Source organism: Pelecanus crispus, chromosome 5 (assembly GCF_030463565.1).
Source record: "Pelecanus crispus isolate bPelCri1 chromosome 5, bPelCri1.pri, whole genome shotgun sequence".
NCBI lineage: Eukaryota > Metazoa > Chordata > Aves > Pelecaniformes > Pelecanidae > Pelecanus > Pelecanus crispus.
The window spans coordinates 40557177-40581219 of NC_134647.1; the positions used below are offsets into that span (position 1 = coordinate 40557177).

The following is a 24043-nucleotide window of genomic DNA, read 5'->3' on the forward strand; positions in this document are numbered from 1 at the left end:
AACAGTAATCACAGAATCATAGAATGCTTTGGGTGGGAAGGGACCTTTAGAGGTCATCTAGCCCAACCCCCCTGCAGTGAGCAGGGACAGCTTTAACTAGATCAGGTTGCTCAGAGCCCCATCCAACCTGACCTTGAATGTTGCCAGGGATGGGGCCTCCACTACCTCTCTGGGCAACCTGTTCCAGTGCTTCACCACCCTCATTGTAAAAAATTTCTTCCCTATATCCAGTCTAAATCTATCCTCCTTTAGCTTAAATCCATTATTCCTTGTTCTGTCACAACAGGCCTTGCTAAAAAGATTCTCCCCATCCTTCCTGTAGGCCCCCTTTAAGTACTGGAAGGCCGCAGTAAGGTCTCCTTGCAGCCTTCTCTTCTCCAGGCTGAACAACCCCAACTCTCTCAGCCTGGCCTCATAGGAGAGGTGCTCCAGCCCTCGGATCATTTTGGTGGCCCTCTTCTGGACCCGCTCCAGCAGGTCCATGTCCTTCTTGTGCTGAGGGCCCCAGAGCTGGACGCAGCACTCCAGATGAGGTCTCACCAGAGCAGAACGGAGGGGCAGAATCACCTCCCTCGACCTGCTGGCCACGCTTCTTGTGATGCAGCCCAGGATACTGTTGGCTTTCTGGGCTGCAAGTGCCCATTGCCGGCTCATGTCCAGCTTTTCATCTACCAGTACCCCCAAGTCCTTCTCCGCAGGGCTGCTCTCAATCTCTTCATCCCCCAGCCTGTATTGATATTGGGGGTTGCCCCATCCCAGGTGAGATGAAAGGTGAAGTGGACCAACGGAGTCAGGGTTATTAGCAAGACATGGTCCTTTCATAAGTATCTTTAATCTATGGCAGCTGGCTGGAGACTTCATAGCACAAGCTACGAATGCTGTCTAGCTGATACAACCTGAAACCAGGCGAATGAACTGATTAACTTCCTACTAATAGCTTTCATATTTTACTGTGTATATGTCAAATGTTATTTCAAAAAGCAAACCAACTCCTTTTTCTGCTTAATTGGAAGCTTCCCTGCACAATAACTCTCCTTTACCACCTCAGCACGGAAGTGCTGTGCAGAAGTTTCAGTATGAGTTATCCTTCTTCGAATCTCATACCGGTGCAAAACACACCAGTGATGTTTTCTGTATCAAAGCAGAAATTTAACTGAGGACAAAGAGCCTGCAGACCTCGCAACCAAGGAGACTTAGATTTTCACAACCCTTGGCTGGTAACTTTTGTCCCTTTGAAATCAAACGGAGCAACTCACGAAATAATACATAATAATATTCTTGTTAACAGCGAGGCCTGGTTATTTCTACAGCAGCGCTCAGGTCCCTTCCCGGGAATGTTTTAATGACTTTTTTTTTTTTTAAAAACGCTTGTTTAAAGTCTCTTCACAGTAACAAGAAAAGCCAGGATGGAGTCCTTCTAAATGTAAGAACAGGTCCAATGGGACTACATTTAACATCTGTCCTGGTTAAATGTATACCTAAGATCTCGCCTTTTTTGTTTGTCACATACTTTTGATATGCAAAGAATAGCTTAGGTACTTCTCAAACAGGATTTTTTTTTTAACCTCTTAATGCAAAATTACTGTGCCCATGCTGCCATCAGAAAGTATTTGCTCATACTAATAATATTGATTTGCACCCTTCCGTAGTAGGCTTTTTGTTAATAGTCAGTTAAAATGAAACATTTCCCAACTCGTCAGATGCTGCAACTGCTCTGATTCTGCTCTGTCCCAGGAGCACAAATGAAATATTAGCTGCGCTACCAACACACTGACAGGCAGCGAGTTACCATCCACCTTTACCCAAGCAAAGTACAGAGCAGCAGACTTTGCTCCAGTTCTGTATTTATTATTCTGGGAACTATCTAGTCTGCATACGTACTTACTGTTCTATCGGATTCACTTAACGGGCTGCACATCACTTGAAATCAGTGCTTTTACTTGGGTTTTTTATTGGGAAAAACCTACTTCCAGATAGGGCAATTTATTATAAAACAGTAGTGACAAATCTCTCATGAAAAATTCCTGGAAAATCCTGGGTGATTTCCAATTGTCCTCTGTACACAAGTTTATGACCATATTCTTAAGAAAGAAAAATCCTTTAAGTGAACTGGTAAAAACATCAGAAGAGTTTAGCTGCTCAGTACTGCAAGTAAAACACATCCTTATGCAGACAGTGATTTTAAAAACCTAAGCTCCCCTTCCTTATGCTTAAGTAGAAAATGAGACTTTTGGAAAACTTAGATTTAGGAACCTAAGTAGAAAATACCACTTTTAGAAATTTGGCCCTACAATTTTTGATTCAGTGCCAAGTTGATTCCTACTGCAAGAGGTAGGAGCCTGCACTAGGTTACAAATTACAAATTAGAACAAATAAAACCTTTCTACTAGAAGAATAAGACAGGCAGTCCAACAGAGTTAATTGTAATGTGTTAATATGACCATTTGCTTAAATTTGTTCCTGGTTAGCTGCTTCAGGCATAAAAGTCTTGTATACTGAACAGCACGATTGGGTTTTTCCTCATTTACTAATTGTGTCCCAAAAACTTGAACTCTGCATGAAGAAAAAAAATTAAGTAGCATTCAGAGTTCCAGCATTGCATATGTTCAGTTATAATGCTATGCATGCTAAAGCAGAGCGTGAAGATTTGCCTCATGTTTGACTGAGCTACCATAACGTATCCCATTTCATTGACTTCATGGTATGAAAAAGCACATGGAGTGCAAGCAAAGATCTGAGACCCTCCTGTGGTTAGCACCCCAAAAAAAGCCTAAAAATAACGTATCAGCAGCACAAAGTGAGAATGGGGCAAGACTGCTATCCCTGCTGCCTTCTGTGTCATGCTCTGTATCCAGGGACCCGGCTTTGGTCTGCCACTGTCCTGCTGCATCCACACAGAGAAAGCATTTAAGTTCTGGGTGTTCTTAAAAACAATGAGGATGATCCCAATTCCCCCTTAGAAATAAAGAGTGTTTCAGAATACAGCAGTGGACTAGATAAAGGACTGGACGTTACAGTGGAAGCAAATCACAGTTCACGGTGCAAGGGAGAACAACACGTGGACCTTGCAGATCAGAAGCAGCAGCACAGCTATACCAACAAATGGTTTCTGCTTTGCCAAAAATGAGGAGCGAGGAAATTTTAATTCAGGCCCGCTGGCAGAAAGCCTTAGCTTCTTCCTCTCCCCTTCCCTCCACATCCCCAAGCACAGGCCCCTGGAGTATCCAGCAGCAATATTATGTGACCAGTCATCTCCTGCAGTAACAAAAACCTCTTTGATAAAGATGCTGCAACTCTGGGCACGTGCTGTGGAACACGAAATTTGGGCCAAAAGATAGTATAGGAAAGGAGGAAAATAAATCAAACCTGACACATGCTATTTTTCTGACACGAGGACATGGCATGTGAGGGAGAGGGTGGGGGGTTACCCCACTCACTAAAGCAGGGAGTGTATCATGCTTAATTCCCACATTGAGCATTTTATTTATTTTCTGTCAGTGATGACAAATAAATAGAAAGGCCTTCTCCTGATGGCCATGCAGATTACAAAAACACTTCACCTGAATTATCAGTGTTTCAGAGAAATGTTGTGTTTGGCGGTATCAGATGAGCAATGCCAAGGGCTCCGTGATGGAGGTGCCGTGGACCAAAGCATCACTTGCACCATCTGCATGAGGCAGCACTTGTGCGGATCTGAAGGATGAATGGGAAATCCCCAGCTCAGTCTACCACAGGAAGGGGTGACTGCAGGCATCAGAGGAAATGGATGCTCCCGCACATGAGGATGAGAGATGGGACACTGAGCTCATCTACTCTGGCCTCATCCACGGCACAGATTATTTCCCCCGTCCCTGTATCTGTTCGACTGAACTACCATAATGTGGCAGGGGAAGACAACTGCTCCTCAGGAACAGATGAATAATGGCTAGAGAAAATTGTGCCCCTTTACATGCGTGATGCAGCCAAAGCCATATGGCACAGCTTCTTGCAAAGCCTGGGTCCCCGGTGTAAGGAAAGCCACACTCTTGTCCCAGCATACATGCAAATTACAGCCTCCGTTATGGACCGCAGCATTTTGTGTGATTTACATAGAATGCTGACAGGTTTTTTGGGACGGGAAAAGGACTTTAGTTTTTGCCAATGCAAACAACTGGCCAGACCATGTTTTGGTTGCGTACGGGCAAAGAGGAGAGTAATGCAGGATTCAGCTCCCAAAACATACTTAAATTGGCTTTGAGAGGTAAGGATTTACATGCCAGTTGCATTAGCTGATAAAGAATATCATCTGTTTCCACTCATTAGGGACAACCTCCCTTCCCTCCACCATTCTCCCTTGGGCTGCAAAACCAGACTACCCACAGGTCAGGGCTCATTCCAGAGCTGGGGCCAGCCCATTGCACCCGGCTGCCAAGGAAGTGGCAATACATTTTAAAATACTGCACTTAAAAAGATAGATACCAGTATGTTAAAAATACTCCTTAAAATCAAGGATGTGGAAATCCAAGCAAACTTCTTCTGCTGTGGACAGCGAAGTAGCAGCATGTATTAAAACACAAACAAACAAAGTGTGTGTGGGGGGAAAAAATCCCCCGCAAAATTTGCCAACTGGTTTACTGAGAGTAGAGCACCGAGCTGCACATTAAAAAGAATGCCATTTCTATATGCTTGAAATCATCTGTATAGAGCAATACATCACAGCTCCTCTGCTCAGATAGGAAAAGTCAGAGCTTTATGAGGAACCAGCAGTAGCCCGAAGTAAAAAGCTACTAGTTATGCAATTCCTACCCATGCACCTGCATACAGCTGTCTTGTCTACACGCAGATGAGATTTTGTTCTGTTCACTTTGAATTTGCATGTCTTCTTTAACATGAAAAAGGCAGCTTGTCTGTATTTAAAAGATGCGCTAGCTATTCAGCATCTCAAAAAAATACAGGCCATTTAATTAAGTACCTCAATCTAAATTTAGCAGGTCTAATTTAGCTGCTCAAGTTCAAATACGTGGACTCTGATGCACCTACAATACATATGCTCAGATACGTCAAGTGCAAATGAAAACTTTTAGGGAGGTTGAAAGCTGGGGACTCAGTCTGTTACATTCTCTATTCTCTCTCCCTTTCCCAGTAATAGCATGTGAAATTGTTAATCAAGATTTTGGTTCCCCAGCTAATGCTTTCCCCCTGTCACAATTGCTGTCTAAAATCATGACTGCATCATAAATGATACTGCAATGCTTTGCATTATACATTTATGTTATTATCCATGCAACTTATATACAGGGCATTAACTATGTAATATATATATTATTCCTCTGTACAGAAATTCTATTGATTCCTTTCCCATCAAGAGCACACTACTTGACTGCAAACTACCAGGTTTACAAAGAGATTACACAAAGTCTTTCTTGCTCTACCTTAAAACCCCACTTTTCTTTTTATATCCTAGCAGATATCTCACAGTGTGAGTCTCTCACCCCGTTAAATAACAGCAGAGAAAGACAAGAAACAAAGTATCTTTCATTTGTCCAAAAAATATGAAGAACAAACACCCACTGAGGCTCCAACACAGAAACCTGTGCTTAACCTTAATAAGATTTAAGCGTGTATCTTAAGTTAAGCATATGTTGTAGCACTTCAGGGGACTTACATGTCCTTAAATCTCATAAAAGTTAAGCACAAGCTTAAGTGCTGTTTTGAGTCAAAGGCTCTGCCAGGTAGCCTTCTGCAAGACCAGAGAGCATTGTCTTCTGGCACCATCTGTACTTTTATCCTGTTGGAGGTAACTGTCACTCCCACCTGAGAAGCAGCAGAGGTGAGTGAGTACCGGCCTCTTGGGCACCCCAGTTTGTCATATTAGCCAAAAGTCCCCTGAAATTCCCTGTTTTGAACTTGAGGCCTCATCTTTCAGGCCCCAAAGACCTGCTCAATCAGCATATTGCAAAGGTTTTGTCTGCCTCTTGGATTCTCAAATCCATAAGCCCAGTAAGCTGGTTTGGTCTCCAAACAGTAGTAGCACTAATAGTAATAAAAATAAATGATAGGAAAGTGCAAGCATTGAAAAGTGCCACAAAAATGGTATCTGGATGGTGAGGGGGAGCCAAGTGCTAGACCACAAGAGAGGTTCAGGTGAGGTTTCCCTGATGGAGCTGTCGTGCAATGAGCAGCAAGCCCACCCTGGTGTCAGGATTGCTAGGTAATGTATGTCCCCTGCGGGGTTTGCTAATCCCAGGTTTGCTGGGCCACCGGCATCACGTCCAGCCACTTGCAAAGGAGGTGTGACATCCCCAGGAAGCTGCTGGCATTGTCCACCCGTGAGCACCTCCAAGGGAAGACCATCTAAGACCAACCTTAAAAGCTCAAAAGCCTTACACATGCACACACACAAACACACGCATACCCCCATGCCAGAGAACAACTCTCACCATCTTGCACCTGGTCAAGAACAGTAAAAAAGGCAATTTCCAGACTTCTGTGCTGTTTTTAAGAACCAAAGGCTGGAAATCAATGTCAAGGAAGCACCGCGCTTGCCAGAAACACAGCATCACCAGAATTTGGGGAGCAGGGGGAGAACAAAAACAACAAAGCCCATCTTTCCCCTCCCCAGCCTCCTGCTACCCCATGAATGAAAAGATAAGAGAGAAGAGTTGTCAGGTAATATCAACATCAGATGCCACAGGCAGTCATCAGATTTTCTTTCAGCTGCTTACCAGTGTGGCTCCTTTTATGTACCATTAGCACATTGGGCCCAATGCAAACCATGCCACAGACGTCACATTTCAGTTTACCATTCGGAAGCCGGATTCCTCCCTCGCTTGAGAGCTCCTGGATCTTTCTGTTATCCGCCATCTCGTTACTCTCAGTGAGAGGCTCTTCCAGACTGCTTCCTTCATCATGAGCCCTGATCTCATCTTCCTGACTCAGGGGCTTCCTGTCACATTCCTCATCACTTTGCATTTCTAGCTTTACTGAATTTGCTGAAATAAGAAAAAAATAAAAAAAAAAAGAATTAAAACCGTGTATTTTCTAAGTTCCCAATTGCTAATATAATGATAGATTTCTACTATTATCAATATTAAGGCACAGCCTTGAAGCTCAAACCAACATGAGGACCTCATGGTGATGACGCAGTTGTAACTTGTGGTGCCATCTTCAAGGCTGTGGGTTTGTTTGGGGTTTTTTTGGTTTGTGTTTTCTTTTTATTTTTAAATTCCTAATTTCTATCCCTATTTTACAGCTTAGAAACTAAGGCACGGTGTGATCCAGAGACCTACCAAAAGTTGCAGAGATGCAGCAGGCTTAAGAACTGACCTCCTGCTTCTCAGCTTGAAACTCAGGAGCCCCCTTCCTTTTAAGGAGCCCAAGTCACAAGAGCAAAGGACATAGCCAGAGCTGTTTCCTCCAAGTCTCTCCTCCCTAGTGCACCAAGACACAGGGTTTCCACGGCACCGCCACAGCTCGTGGAAACAAGCACCCTTTGCAGGCAGGATTGTTCAAAACACAGGGACCTAGCGAAGCCGGGCTTGTGAGCTGTGTTGCTAATCTCCAAATCACCCTGCCTGCACAGGCAGGTTTCCTGATGGAGAGGAGACCAATCTCTGGATGAGCCTCCAGTGCTTTTTTGCTACCATCTCCTGACTCACACAAATGGGACACTGCCAAGGCAAACAGGTCTGAAATGAGACCTACACTGCTGGCTTATTTATATTTGCAAGTGAAATAAGCGCAGCTGAAGATCTTTTGTATCTGCTTGGTTAGACTGACGGGCTCATCACTGATTTCTGTGATCCTCAGGTCACAGCACAAACCTCCTCTAACTAGCAAGAGCTTGTGGGACCAGCAAATCTTTCAAGAAAATGAACGCATCAGGCTTTTTCCCGTAGGGGTGTTGGTGCAGGGGTGTTTTAATCACCAGACACCCCCATTTCAATGCCTCAATTTTTGGTCAAAACTGCTGAAAGGCCTGTCCCAGAGTCACACTGTCCATCCACGCTTGTCAGCCAGAAGGCAAGCCCACGTGTCTGCTTCCCTAAGCCTTGATCCTGCTGAGGGGTTTAAAAAGGAGGTGATTCAGCCTTCATATCTAAGCAGTCTTTGACCTCTGTACTAAGGCCATTAGCACGAGTGCCGATGACAGCAGTGGACCCGGAGTGCAACTGTGTGCCCGGGGCCTGGCCGGTGTCTCCGAACCCTGGCCAGGCGTGCTCCGCAGCAGCCACCCAAAGGGACCCCGTTTGGGAACCCAACAAGACAGTTAGGAGTAAATGTGTCTGATCGCTGTGAAGCATCACAGTTTCCAACAGCAGGCCTGGAATTGTCAGAAGAACAAACCCTACTACTTAGACTTCCTCCTTCGTCCTCCTTTCTCCTCCTTCCCCCGAATTTCCGGTTAAAGAAAACACAAGGTTCAGAGACTGCAATTCTAAATCATTGCTGTTACTCCTAGGTAAAGCACAATGAATGGGGCAAAGACACCAGAGACCATACAACAGTAAGATTTTGCTTTTTAAATCGTAAAATTGTTGAAACACATCTTCCACTATTCAAGGTGCTAAAGGCAGCTAAGGAATGAAAGTACTATTACGGCAAAGCCCATCCAGTTCAAGGACAGTGCCAGATCAGACCACAGCAGACTAGTATCAGCACAGGCACCATCACCAAAATGGTCTGTTACTATGAAATATTTGAGTGCTTCATTTATAGAAGGGAACTGATATTTTTGTTGCCACAGAGATACGTTTATTGTTTTGAAAAAGAAATGATGGCACAGACTGAGAGCTTGACCGTGACCTGGCCCCAGCTGGTTGCCCGGGGGCAGCGCGTGGCTGTGCTGGCCCGGGTGCAGGATGGCCGTCCCCACCTACACCCGGCACGGTGGAAGAGCATAGTCCCTGGGGACGGCGCCTGCTCCACAGTACCAACAGCATGCACAGGGAAATATGTAAATGAAAGCAACCTCTTGTTGGCCGTAAAAAAGATGCCATAAACTTTATGTAATTGCAAATCATCCCCCAAAGACAAGATATATTTTTCTTAATAGTGTCTTCTGTGAGGCCACCACCACCTCAACAAGGGGAGGAAGAAAGGCAGAAACAGGTCAACAGGAGGCTGTTTGCATGGCACGCGTGAGGGGGCCTGCCCCACCACGGCAGTAAGAGAAGCAATGGGAAGCCATCCGATGCTTATGCGGAGCCCAAGGTACGGTGGGTGGCACAGCCATCGCCAGCCTCATGACTTAGGAGGACGCACCCTCAGTAGAGGGGCTGAGTAGAAGGGAGGAAGAGTGGGAGCTCTGCCAGCTCCACAAGCTGGCAGGGAGAAAGCTGAGGTCCCAGTCCCACCTCCCTGTGGAAAGCACGTGTTGGTGATTTATGGACAGCCCACTTTCAGAGCTAAGGAATGACAGTTCCCTCTAATAATAGCAGCCTTTTGGGGTATTCAGCAAGTCTGAGAATGAAGCCCGAATAAACAGTTTGCTGTCTTCAGAAGCAGGATTTAATACACTTGGCCACACAAGTAGCTAGGGTAGAGCCAGAAATAGTGCCCTGCGCTCCTTACCTAAAACCCTGGGTTTCTGCCACAAGCCTGCACACTCTCCACACGCAGTAATGCACAAAATAACCAAAAAACCTCATACCAATTGTGTATATTTATACGTACTCACAATAGAGATAAAAAGCCTTGTATCTTCCATGTCATCTTACGTGTATTAATTTTTGTCTCTATTTCTCTGACATGGAATAATAAACACTTGACTGTAGTAAGTGCTGAGCACCACAAGTTCCTATTCAAGTCTGTGGACCTCTGCCTGCTCAGCACATATGAAAGCAAGGCTGCAAGGGCTTACAAACTGGAAGATCACTTACTTTATCTTGCCCTAGCGTTTCTTTCTGCTGAGTGATGGCTCTCATCCAACAGGATAAACAGCACAACAAAATGGAGAGAGCTGTTTGCTGAAATGCAACCTCCCCAAACACACGGTGCTCCACAGCTCCTGCAAACGTAGCTCAGAAAGCCCAAGTAATTAATGTTGCATCTTTCATAATATCCCAGCTATTCTGCAAAGTTGTGCAGGCTGTTTACTGTTCTTACTTCCTTCACCTTCACACACAGAGCACTGTCGTTGCCATTTTCAGACACCCTCTTGTTGCTGCGGGAAGGTTTCCTCCAGCTAGGACTAGTTGCAGGTCTCCAAGGAGGGGTGCACTGGTGCAGCAGGGATCTCCTCAGCTCCTTGCGAAGGCTTTGCTAATCAGGTCATCTCCGCTGCCTTACATCATACTGGTGTATATATTAGGCTTGTGTGGTAGCCTGCATACAAACAGGCACTTAAATTGCATATAGTTTGTTTTCTCTGTTCTCAGCCAGCCTTTGAAACTACAATCATTTTGTGGTACTGTCTTTGTTTTCACCTACAGGCACAAATTCAGAGAGCATAATGAACTCTGCTGCAAAGAAACAAGAAATATTCAAGGGATGTTTATGGCTATCCTGCATTGTACACAACTCTCCACATCAAATTTCACCCTGGGTTCCCTTGCCTTTCTTGTTCACACGCTTGCTGAAAGTGGCAGGCTTTCTCACTCCTTGGCAAAGCAAAGCATAAATAAGTAAATGGAAAAAATTTTTTAAGTTTTTGGCACTTTTCCTAAAAATCACAGCAAAAGAGATAGCAGGGATAAACTGTAATCCAGCTCGCTGCAAAAGCATGAACTTGAAGTCAAACCATTTCCCTCCAGTTCATACAAGTTCCTTCCACTTTTTCCCAGTCCAGCACAACACCTCATGGGAAAAAAAGACAAGCAGCCACGAAAGCTTCTACCTATGAACACAAAGCTACATTCACATATTTACCAGACCACACAGCAATATTTCTTCCCCCCGCCCCCCCAAGCACCAACCAGCTGATCCTCAATCACACTTTATCCTGAGTGGCCAAATTGAATACAATTATTGTTAATGTCTCATAAGTGCTAATTAAACTGCAATTCCCTGTTAAACAGCATTTTGGCAAGTTTTCAGTACCAAAATATTTCCTTCACCCACAAATTAGCCTAGCTACAAACCAGAAGTTGGAAGATCCACCTAAGAAAATATTCCTAGTATTTCATCCTCTGTCGGGGAAATTTGTTTCCCTCAAAAGTGAGATCTGGGGGGGAAAAAAACCCCTCCTGTCTTGCTGAGATATTTGATCCCCAGGTGGGGTGTAAATTAAAGCACTGGTCATCTTCATTTTATGCAAGCAAGCTGGAGTGCAATTCCCACTACAGACCAAAATTTCTTCCGTCCAACACACCAGGGAGCAAGCAGCAGAACTGTGCCCCTCTGTCTCGTCCACTGTCTGCTGTCCTAGGTCGTTGCTTATTTTATCTGTGGCCTTGGAAAACCAGGCTGGCCACTGTCACCAAGGGTTTGTGGTCTCCAGCTAGAGGTTAGCCTTTCCTGGCAGCAGCCATGCACCACCAGCCTCTTCCTGCTGCCCCCGGAGCAGCAGAAAAAGCAAGCCTGACCCCTCAAGCCCTCCTGTGCCTCTTCCCTCATCCCTCTTCTCTCGCCAGCAGGAAACGAAGCTTTGGCCCAGCTTCAGATACTCATCCTTGAGGAGGCAAAATTCAAATCTGCCGCCCCCAAAGAGCCTTGGGGTGGCTCTGTGGGCGAACACAGCGAAGGACGTTTGCAGCTAATGTGAACACAACATGTTCTCTAACCAAACTTGCCTGATAGAGGGGGGGGGGCAGGTAATGCACTAGCTCTCCGGGGGTCTGCTGCAGAATCCCTGTCCAGAACACAACCTAATGTAATATTCAAAGCCTGGATAATGTGTCTGTCTTTACCCCAGAATGCAAAGAAATCAAGACATTGTTACTTCCCTCTGGAAAATGAGACTGAGCCATAACTACCACAGCACAATGACAGGCAGCTACAGCACAACCTTCTGCATCTTGTCTTGTCAATGGTCAGTGACACCATCTATTTTAATCATGAACTTATCCTAGGCAGTGGTTTAATGACATTGCTAATTGGCTGCTAAAGACAAAGAGAAAATGACCCAGCTCCTCGCTTGTTTTGAACCTGGGTACCTAGTTCTTATACATCGCACGACTCAGGTGTGGAGTGTTTCTATACTATTAAATACCCTGTTTCTATACTATTAAAAGCACTCAGTAATGGTGAGTGGAATGGAATACCTTTAATTTTAAGAGCTGGGGTGGCAAACTGACAAGGGTTTTGTAAAATGAAAATTAAGGGTGGGGCAGGGGGGGCAGGATGGAGAACTCTTCTGTCTGGACAGATTTTGGAAATTCAAGGTAAGGAATGCCAAAAGCTGGAAACAATGAGCCCTGACTCTTGTTCAATTTAAGAGCACTCTGGTAGCAAAAAGGGTCCTTAAAGAGTGTGTTTACACCACTCCAAAAGTGTAGTGAAACTTTAATGCATGTTTAAACATACTTTCCTCCTGAAATAGTATAAAGGGGTCTTAGTGAAAAGAAAATGTCATCTTTGAGTTTCTTGTTGCTGGTGGAATTTGGCTCTTAATTAATGAAGCTTTTCACATCCATTCTGGCTTAATTGTGAGCTATTAAATGTGTAAACAAGGGAGCACCGACAAATCTTCCCTTTTTAAAAAGGCACGCATACAAAGGGTGTGAATGCCAGCCGAGCAGCGGCAGAACCAAAGGAGAAATCTGGTCTGTTGTTGCCTCGTAGCCACAAAGCACTTGGCAAACAGGTTGACATTAAAAAGCAAATTAACTGGAAATTATATTTAGTTTCTGAGAAACAAACAGGCCTCCCCTTCTCCTCGTGCTGCGCTGGTGCAAAGCAGGTATCGCTCCAAAGCTGCGTAGGTGTGATGCTAAGGAATAAGGAGAGTCAAGTCTGCTCAAGGCACTGGCAGCACATCTGCTGCTTCAGGGTAGATAACTGTGATCTCCAGGAGAAAGGAAGGTGTCTCTTAAATGACACCTGCGGGTAACACTGCCCTAACAACACTGTAATGGAAAATGCTTCAGTTTGGGGTTAGAAAGGTGTGTTTCAAGGGAGCCAGTTCTGCTTTCACAGTAGATTGAGGCTTTCTGAAGGCTTAGAGAGAAGTGAAGCTGTATCTGGATGGAACAAATGAGGGTGAATGCCACCTGCAAAGAACGGGGAATTACCCAACTCCTTTCTCGAGTCAAGCGACAAAAGCCCAAACAGCGCCTCTTACGTTACACATGGACATCCCCGATGCTGGGTGTCAAGTTTGTTTATAACAAGCTGCCAAAGACTTAGCTTTTGGCCACTGAGCCAGTGTGAATCTTAGATGGTGACACCATGTTGTCACGGTGACCTCAGCAGGGTTATGTCCATTTGTAACAGTTAAATCAAACCAAGTATTTCATAACCAATACAAAGAAGAAGGAGGCAAAGGAAAGATTTAGAGGCTTTGTGCCGAGTCCTTTTCTGCCTGCTACAAATGGGACTCTTCAAGTCCACATGGAGGTGGTTAATATACCAGAAATTCAGTGAGAAATGATCAGCTTATTTAGGCATCCTTAGAAATTTTTAGTTTTCACATTGAGGAATCTCAGTTTAAGCCTGCTACCTCTGAAGTCAATTTATACTCTCACTAAATGCAACAGAATATTTATTTCGTATCTTCTGGAGGTGGTGTGTGCCGTAGATGTAGACTAACAGGTCTGTTACACCCAGGTTTAGTTTAAATTAGGATGTGGTTGCATAGCTAAGCCAAGCTCCAGTCAGGTTTTAGCTGACACAAACCATGGTTGCCATCCTCTCGTTCCCCACATCTTTCATCCTTTATACTGGCATCAGTGCTCATGGAACTGGGTGGTAAACCAATCTGGTTGAAAACTAACTTTCCTGAGAAAAATGAACCATTTTCAGCTGGATCAGGCCCCTGACCAGGCATACTGTGCCATCACAAGAACCAGCTTTGGCTGATGTGGAGCAGCACCCTGGATGTCACTGCATGCTTTCAGTAGCAATGGTTTTAAAATACCAGGTAGCTTCTCCCAGCCCAGCTGTCCATGGCTAGACACAATGAATGAGGACTGCAGCAGTAAAACCTGTGGAACAACTTTTATGCTCTAATGGCTATACAAGCTTATACAAATATTAAACTGAAAAGACCACGGTTACAGTTGGATTTAAGCATGCAGCATCCCAGCAAGTGCAGCATTAAGACCTGAAATTTCTTTTCTATCACAGGACCAATTCTGATGGTTTCAATGATTTTTGAGTTGCATTCACTGAGAATCCTGCTGAAGTCCAAAGGCTGAGATGCTGAGTAAGGAGTATCTTGGTCTAAGTATGGTGGTATCTAGACCAGAATTTGCCCCAGATGCCCAGCCTTTAGGCATGGCTGTTTGCTCACCACAAGTCATCCACGCTGCACACCTTCATCTGGCAAGAGTAAGAACTCCTCCTTGAATATACATGATTGCTCAGTGTCGCAAGATTCCTCTGCAGAAGGACCTCAGGCCAAATTTCACCCCCAAATGCACCTATGCAACTTGTACTTAACAAGTGAGAGTCATGTACTCATATCCCAAGGTAGGAAAAGCACTCCTGATGACCCATCCTGCCCCTGCTTTGTTGCCTATGCTTACAAAGTAATTATGGTGCAACAAGCATTGTGCTTAACATAATACAAGGTTTCTGCCGATTCCCTATAGGTGCAAGGAAGAGCTTCCTCACCCCCATGCCCCGCTCTCTATTTGCAATGTCAGAACCTGGACCCTGAAAATGACAAGTGGAACACAGCGGTACTTGTCTCCTAGCTGCTGTTGCCTCCACTGATGCTCGAGCTAAGCCAGTTATTAGGCTTGGACTCATGGATTTTTCTCTAAGGTCGAATTAGGAGCAACTGTTTGATACCCGTTATTTGTTCTGCTACTTTTTGGGCTGTTTTGATGGGGTGAGAGGGAGTAGGGTTTTTCTTTTTCCTCTCTTTTTTCTGTTGCATGAAACATGCTTTTCTGGGCAAATGTCATCTAGCAAACTTTCTGCCTTTATGCAACACCTGTCAGCCCTTGTGATCCCCTGATCTCTCCTGCCCTATACCGTAATCACTAAGACTTTCTGCCTTTGTCTTAATGACTTTACGCTGTTACAAACGGGCAGGTGATGTTGCGGGGGCTGTGGTGCATAGCAGGTGTTCTCCAGGGCCCCTTTTCATTGTAAACTTTTATTTCAGTTACCATGAACTACAGGAGGCAGGGTTTGGTGATGTGGGTGGTCTTTCACAGCCCTTTCCCTTGCCAAACTAAAGCAAGTCTCTTACTCTCTGCAACACGTACATTAAATACTGTCAGTCTCCTCTCCTACCACAGCTCTTTTTTACTTCAGTAGTTATTTCCGATGCACACTGGAAAGCAGAGAGAGGAGGAAAAATAAAATCAGGCTCAGTCCTGTAGTGAAACACTCTGTCTCTCAAAACACTAAGACCATGAACACCTTTTTATTTTTAAGATGGTTCAAATTCTAATAAGGGAGCAGAAGAAACATACACTCATTGAGCAATGACACAACATTCACCTCTAAGCTGATTTTCTAAGAGGCTGCTAAGAGCTCTATATGGTACCCAAACCCAGAAGTTTGTAATGGAAAATGCTGACAAACTACAGCTATATATGGATCATCTCTTATAAACAAAGTGATTTATAACATCCACTTAAAGTGACCAAAACCTCATTGTCATCTCTGCTTCTTAAAAAGTGCATGACTTCCTAAAATGCTTTCCAATGTACGCAAAGAGTAGTAATTATAACAGTAATGATTATTTCATTAATAAGGAACTTTCCATTAGGAATCTGCACTATATTTGAAAATACACCCAAAGTTGTTTGAAGCCAATGGAATGACTTCCTTGGGTCTGGACCAGGTACTTTACTTCATTTTCTGGCATCTTTACCACTAGAGACATTATTTTAAATAAGTGAAAGGCTTTCACTGCAAGTTTCACCTTTTGGATCATTCACAGCTTTCAGGAAAAGATGTCTTTATTTTTAATTATATAAACGCTAAATCATCTTAATGCAACCTGACCTAGCCATGTCCTCCTCCTCTAAAGGAGGCACCTCACCTGACTCATCAACCCATGGAAAATTATAGGATAAGCACCTACCACCACAAAAATATTTTCTGTCTTTGTCACTACATTGTAAAAAGGAGATTAACAACAAAACCTGTTTCGTTTATTTGAGTCAAAGCCTTGTCTGCACCCTTGGAGGCAGGTGGCTGATGCAAAGCAATGGGCAGATCCCCAGGTATAGGACCATTTGCAGCCCTGGATCACTGCAAACATCTGAGTGCAGGGACTTCTCACCATGCACTTCACAGGCATTGCTGTGTTGGACTCCACTGTGATTAAAAGGAAAAAAAAAAGGGAAACCAGTGTTGCCTAACCACAGTATGACTGCATAAAATTGAAGGAAAACTCTTAAAAGCCAGCTTCTTTATAAATGCTGAGTTCTGTCAGAACGGTGCTGCTTTGAGACATGTGTTTTTACTTGAGACAGCTGAAAAAGTGTATTTCCTTTACTTTTTTTTTTTTTCTTTTCTGATTTCAGATGGCCAATGGGGACCAGGATTTGGGGATCTGGGATCTAGAGAGACCCACTCAAGGTTCAGGGACCCCAGCAGTATTGAATTCAGCACACTAAGGCAGGACTTAGAGCACAAAAATTCACCTACATCTAAAGATGTGCATGAAAGGGCTACTCTGAGAACCAAACACTGACGGTGTTTAGAATCTGGTTTAGTCCCTTAACTTTTCCAAATTTAAAGGACAGAACAGTTTATAATCATTTTCCACTTTCAGAAGTCACTTCAAGAATCTAAATCTGTTTAAACCCAAAATTTAATACACTAAAAATGGGGGGAGGGTATCTCTGTTGCCTCCTTCCCACAACTTAAAACACACCAGCTATTAAAGCAGCAAGATATTTAAATGACTATTCATTCTGATTTTTTTTTAAAGCAGTGCTAGGCTTTCACCTGTATCATTATTATGTAGGCAGTGACAGATGGCAATGGAAAAATATAAAATAACTCTTAGAGTATTAACTTTTTTTCAGTACCGTATGTGTCAGATTCTTTAGCATAAATAAATGGCATTACACAGTCTCATTAAATCTATACATCTGTGTAGTAACTTGTAATTTATGGATATTTTCTGACACAATGTTCAAACCAACAGGTTTAGCTCACATATTTCTTTTCTCACCATGCCATCTCCAAGTCACCAGAAAAGCAAACAAAAGCAAAACCCTACAGTACATACTCCTGAAGAATTCTATGAGAAGATTTGCTATTCATCATCTACACATATTTAAGGGAATGAGAAGGGAAGAGGGAGGTGGGATCATGGAAGAAAGGGGCTGGAAGGAGTTGGCAAATAAAACAGATAATTAGGTACCTAAAATTTACATATCTAACAAGTAAGGAATGTTTTCTCAAGTTAGATTAAAACAATAAGAATGGGGATACACACACATTTATTTTCTTGTATCAACCACCTAAACACCAAAAGCACCCACCACATTTTCACGACAGTACCCAAGAGCACTGAGCAGATACCCCCATTGACTGCTCAAACAAGAAAGGACTAGGGATTGCAGGATCAAACCCCAACCTGAAACACTTCAGACTGCTGAGAGAGTCATATGATGCACCATCACCGAACAAGCTGAAAGATCCTGCCAAGTGGCTTTGAGCACCACTAGGTATTATTCCAGAAGTCTCAAGAAGATGGAGACATAACAGATTCATAGACTGAAGCATCTGGTACTTCCTCAGGAGGTACATGCAGCCCTCTCCCGAACACATCCCATAAACTCAGCTACTCTGTGGAAATTGCACATTCAACCACCACGTACAGCCATGCACACAGCCTCTCTGATGGACAGCAGAACTATTTAATTTGTCTGTCTTCAGTTAGCTGTAAAGCATTGTGTGTCCTTTGTTTTATTAAGGAGCTGAGGCTGGACAGCATCAAGGAAGGTCCTTGTTTGCCTTGTTCTAGCTTCTGCAGCCCGGGTTACACAGGGAGAGTGGGGACACTGCTCCTCCTGGGGCACAGGGCTCTGAGGAAGGTGGGATGGAAGGAGAGGGCTGGCTTGTATATGCACACCTCCTCCTGGGAGCACTCCCAGGCCCGCCTTCATTCATCCTTGAGCAGGAGCAGGGCAGCTGCGGGGACCTCGTAGCTGCTACAGTCTGTCCCAGTTAGAGAGTCTCTTTTTGGACAACGACTTGTCCTTGGGAGCCCTCCCTATAGCACAACAGCCCGCTGGTCCAGGCTGGTGGAACAGGATGCAGCACCACTCACTGTTACTAAACATTCATTAAAGATATCAACAAAAGATAAAAATCCATAAACATAGCCGCAGGGATGGTCAAAGAACAAGCGTGTGCCACAGAGGAGTACAGCAGCCCTGCAACTTCATTCCCAATTGCTGTGTTTCAAAAGCTACCTCCTTTTTCAAGTCCCATGATAGCACCTTTGGAGATGTTCTCCAAAGATCTCCAACAGATCTGGAGAGCTGTTAATATCTCCAAAATATCACAGAGTATCAAGAAACACTCCTGTCTGAACATCAAGTCACATCTTACAGACAAACTCAAACCTCACGTACATGACACATTCCCATTGGAAAGCTTAAATTTGGCATTAGCAGCAACTTCTGCACGTCAACCTTTTGTCTCCTTGGGTAAAGGATCTGTTGGGAGCTATTTACGTGCTGGCTCTTTTCCTCTAGGAGGAGCTGGTATCTCTGCCTAAAATTAAGATTGCTTGACACTTCCTACGATGAGGCCCTGTTTTTTACTTGCTTATCACTTTGCCAAAAACAATTTAGGCTGAAATTTGTAGGCAATATCTTAATTTTTTTTGTGTGTGTGAAACTGCAAATCAAAACAGTTCAACTGGCTCCAACAAAGAGATCGGAGAAAACACCACCACTGGTTCTTAGTGTTCACGTAGGGAGATCCATGACCAGCCAAACTAATGAAGCCTGCTTTTCTATGGATTTGTACCCACGGTCTCTTTCAAGCCCTCTTTCCTTGCAGTAAACCCAGTTGGGGTACCTGCTGCCAAACAGAACGAGTAACATCCGAGTTCCACTCACCTTTCCCCTCACTAATGAGGGCCAGAAGTCCCAAGAGATCCTCTGACCATGCCGCAAATTTAATCTCATGGGTACACTTCTTCTATTGCATCAGTTCAAGAGAATTAAGACCCAGAGACACGAAACATCACTGACATGCCTTACTTTGTTTTTGAGGATGGGTCATGTGCATTTAAAAATCATTACTCACTGCAATGAAAAGAAGAGGAAGGCGGGGGGGGGGGGGGGGGGGGGGGGGGGGGGGAGAAAGAATTTGGCATCCTAAAAGCCTCATTAAAACTCTTTAAAGTGCATAATTCCATCACCGTACTGTACATAGCACACAATCTCTGAGGGGTCATTATCCACGGACTGGAAGCCAGTGTGAATATACACACATTCAGTCAATATGATGTTGTGCTTGCTGCTGCTGCTTCTCTTTTTGATTTTTCTTTTTTTTTTTTTTCTTTTAAATCAATTTTAATTGTTGTGGATCTATTTCTGCTAATAAAAGAGTGAACCGATTCTGGTCGGATAGATTTCTGGATACGGAAAATGAGTGAGCAAAACATGTGAGAGTACTTACTGTATTACCAGAAATATTTATAAATGGCTCTTCCCTCCCTCAGCTGGCAGAATATCAAAGCACTGAGGAAGCAGCATGGATGGCTTCTGAAGGGATGGAGAAAGCAAAAGTCCACTCCTTCATTATCAACCTGGGAAAGCAATGCCACAGGGCTCCGGCAGAAGACCAGACTGGAACTGCTCTAACAGCAACATCTCCCCTCTTGTCAAAGGGCTAACACTATTCTGAGTGCAAACTATATTAGAAAGGATCACAAATGAGCCTCTACAGGGAATATATACTGTGTCTAGCGGGTTATGACAACACACGAACTGGAGACCCAAGGTTTTTTGTAATTCAGAGTGATTCCTGGGACTGTCAGTCATTCCAGTTGAGGACAACCACATTCTCTGAAGGCTTGATGCCTATGTACACCAAGACCAACCTAGACTCCTTGGGCTTGACAGCAGTGCAGCCTTCTCTATAAAACACAGCACTATCACAATGCATTAGGTGTATTTAGGTCAGCAAAATAAAAATGTGGAGACAAGCACATTTTCAAGAGGTACGCAGAAAATCACCCATATCCTTGTGTGAGAACTTGGCTGAGAAAGAAAGGACTCTGCACCACGAGCTCCTGCAAACAGGGTTTCTGCAGAGGTACATACACAAAGCTGTACTGGGATGCAGATTCCTGGCATGGACACGTGCTTTTGCATAACTTATACCTGCACACAGACTCTGATGAGGCTTTCTAGAATTGGATTAACCAAATGCACACTCTGAACTTTGTCTAACATCATGATTTGTTTCCACATATCCCACCTGCGCTAATGCAAAGGCATACAGGCCAACGGTGGTCTGCAGATTTACCTGGGGGTAGATGAGCACCCAGTTGGGCTGCTGTGCTCCCAGCTGTCCCTGTGCACAGCCAGGCGCCTGCAGTGACAGCCAGGCTGTGGGAGTGTCCCGAGCCTGCTGTTTGTTCCCGTCGGTGGAGAACTACAATAAGGTGCACCAATTCCCAAGTTAGCTTGTGCATGTGAAAATGCCTGGGGGTCCTGATTCAGTGCAATACTTAAGCAATCACTGATCTTTAACGTTAAAGTCAACAGGACTTTGGTACATACATAGATAATTACATGAATTCATCATTGGGCTGAGCAAGCATGTTCCAGCTCACAAAAGCAATGAAAGGACAACGTGCAGGAAGAACGAAAAGCCTTCAGGAAAGGATTAGTAGTGTCACAAGTTAAACATCTCCTCCCTGATGTCATACAGGATCGGGTCAACCGGGCAGACAAGCAAGAATGCTGTAGCATGAAGTTAGAAATGGTAATAGCCTACTCAAACTACTGCCTGTAGTACTATTTCAGATAACAAACACAGAATACTAATGTACGATAAGCAACAGTTTCATAGCTCTTCTGTATAGAGGAGGTAGAGATTCTTCAGTGTTTAACTGCACATCATTTCTATTCCAGATCTCCCACTTGGCTGTTTTAACTTACCTAGCAGATATAAGTGTAAGAAATAACAATGAACTTCTCTCTGTAATCAACCTCTGAAACCCTGCAACTCTTGCTTTACAGTTCTAAAAATCATAACCTAGGAGGGCTATAACCTAATAGCAATATGCTGTCATTAACAGTCTATGAAATTACAACAAATAATGTAGAAGGACCTGAGCGACAACTCCACCCCTCTATTTTAAAAATAGATAATAGGGGTTTGGTGACAATATGAACACATTCCAGTTATAGAGTACTAAGTAGCCTGCCACTAGTTATGACCAATCTTGGTCTTTTAAAAAAATAAAATTTTAAAAAAAAAAGCATTTTTTAAAAAATTGTCTTAATCCACACTAAATATACAAGCTCCTCAGGTGATTATGTCTTCTCCTAAGTACAGGAAATATCAAGAATTTACAGTAGGTCATTTGAGTACCCTCACTCACAGCAAGCAGAAAGTAGTTCAGCACCTGCTGAAATAATTGCCAAGCAAGGAAGAGATAAAGATATAAAACAAATTTATTTGCTGTCTAGCAGACTTTACATTCAATTTTCTCTTGTCACATTCTCATCAAGTGTATGTACCTGCACAATTCTGGTTGCAAAGGTTATGATTAGAACCGTGTCAGATTCAACTACCCTGGTGCCAAATTTGATCTGAGAGGTTCAGGAAGGCAGTATGCATACTCCTAGGCAGGACATATAATTTTACATATCACATGCGATGCTTATTTATCTGCTTTCATGTGCATAGCGGATCCAGTGATTTCCTTTAATGTTCCCAAACATTCGTAACCACCATTATTCACGCATATATGCTCAACAGTCTTTGCAGAAAGTGACTTGTTCATATAAGCAATGCCTTTTTACTACTCCGTTGTCAAGTTTCTGGCTTGGGGCTTTGGGATCACTGGCTTCCTTAAAGATATCATCAACAGGAGATTCTCACTCTAGGGTAAGAATAAAGCATCTACCATGAGGCAGAGCCTGAGATGCTTAAAGCTTGAAGATTTATTTTAGGCAGCCGCACCCCGCACACACGGAGGTGGAATATTCCAGTCTCCAACTTTCAGTTCTGGTGGGAGACATGAGGAAAAAGGAGTTTTTGCAGTGACTACTGAAGACAGAAAGAAAGAAATAATTATATGGGTCAAACAGAAATGTTTCATTTGCTATGAAAATAATTTGAGTTGAGTCGAGACACTTACTTGAGCAAAAAGAAAATAAAACATTTCTGAAGTTGTATAACCTCCCCCTTTCAAGTGCTGGCCCTTTTGAGCTGAAATACATCATTTTGAAACAAACATGGAAATGTTTTCTACTTTCAAACATCAAAAGCCATTTCACTGTTCCTGAAGTGTTTTCTCCCCCAACATTTTCATCTAACTTGACTCAAATTTCATTCCAGTCCCGCTCACAAGCTGCCTTTTTCGACAAATTTATTACTTGTCATTTCCACCTAGCGGTTTCCACAGCAAGCTTGTTCCCAGCAGGCTGTAAGGATGCAAACCAGTCTCGAGCTAGTCTTCTGCATCAGGAACGAAGGACACACTGAACTCCTTTAAATCAAGGAATTTCTGAAACAGGCATTGTTTAAAACTAACTAAATAAATATTAAAAAAAAAAAAAAAAAAAGGCAAATGTTTGAAACCTCTCTATGTCCTTAGCTGTATGATGGCATAGTTATGTAATACTGTGGAGAGTGAAACAGCTGTGAAACAGCTGTGCCTCCTATCCCTTTCTCCAGCACAGATGCTCAATTCAGAAGCCTTCACTGTGTTCCTGGCTGCCGGGCCACAGCCAGGGTGTAGGAACTCTGCAGTCTTTACACCTCCCGGTCATGGGTCCTGATGCCATACCCTCTGCTGTGCCCGCAATGGATCCAGCTGAAAAATAACCCGAGGTGAGAAGGAAGCTGCTGAGTCTGGGAACAAATGGAAAGGGAGAGTAGTGGCTGCGTATGCCTGCATGAGTAGCACTGTCCCCAAACGCAAGCTGCAGGTTCCTCAAGGACCCAACTTTCATCTCCTGCATGCAGTTTCTGCCTCGCATGAGTTACAAGTCTGGGTTCAGCTCTAGTTCTGCTCCAAAACACAGGTGAGACCAGGGAAGTCAGCACGAGGCTGCTATAGATACTCCAGTGCCTAGCTGAATTTATAAAAGCCCCTCACTTCTCTGGGCCCTAAACTTCCACTCAAAATCAGTTAAGGCACTTTTCATAAATCTTATTTGGCATCTACTTGCATCCTTAGGCACCTAAACACATGTTTAAACAGGAATTTAAATCTCTCTTCAACTCAGTTCATCCACAAAATAGAGGTAGTAATTCTTTATCTTATGGGGGTTCAGTGACAATAAATTGATTAATGTTGGAGATTAATGTTCATGTGCTGAAGTCAATGGAAGCAGAAACAAATTAAGTGGCATACATTGCTTACAGGAACCCCAGCCTTTGTAAAGCCAATGCCTTCTCTATCAGGGACAAGATACATCTGCTCACCGAGAAACTTGAACAATTTTCACTCTGTATATTTTGGCTCAAGCTAGTAGTAGCAGCCTGCCTTTTTTATGAGCCTTTCAGAAAAAATATCTCTGTACATCCTTTAAGTTCTCTACTGTTGGGCACAATGAAATTGATGCAGAAAAACTTGGAACGTAAATTCAAGCGACAACTGAAGTTTAACACAGGCTGCAAGAAAAAGAAAGGCAGGCAGGACTTCGCATATGTTTGCACAAAAGAGAAATTGTTCAAGTGAGTGGGAAGAAATTTCTAATGCTAATGTCTTATAACATGACCCCATGCCAGTTGAGATGTCTTTCACAAAGACCACATCACGTGCTGTTGATTCCATGACTCATTA

General features: G+C 43.6%; 1 protein-coding gene across 6 annotated transcripts in view; it reads right to left on the reverse strand.

Annotated features, from left to right (window-relative positions):
- IKZF2 (IKAROS family zinc finger 2) overlaps positions 1-24043 on the reverse strand; it is a 109746-nt gene that overhangs the window by 42704 nt on the left and 42999 nt on the right. For 4 of the 6 annotated variants that reach the window (XM_075710234.1, XM_075710236.1, XM_075710233.1 and 1 more), the window contains exon 3: positions 6705-6971. In XM_075710234.1, coding sequence (XP_075566349.1) covers positions 6705-6971 — 267 coding nt within the window. The remainder of the gene's footprint in view (positions 1-6704; positions 6972-24043) is intronic. The other 2 variants (XM_075710237.1, XM_075710235.1) reach the window with 1 other exon arrangement.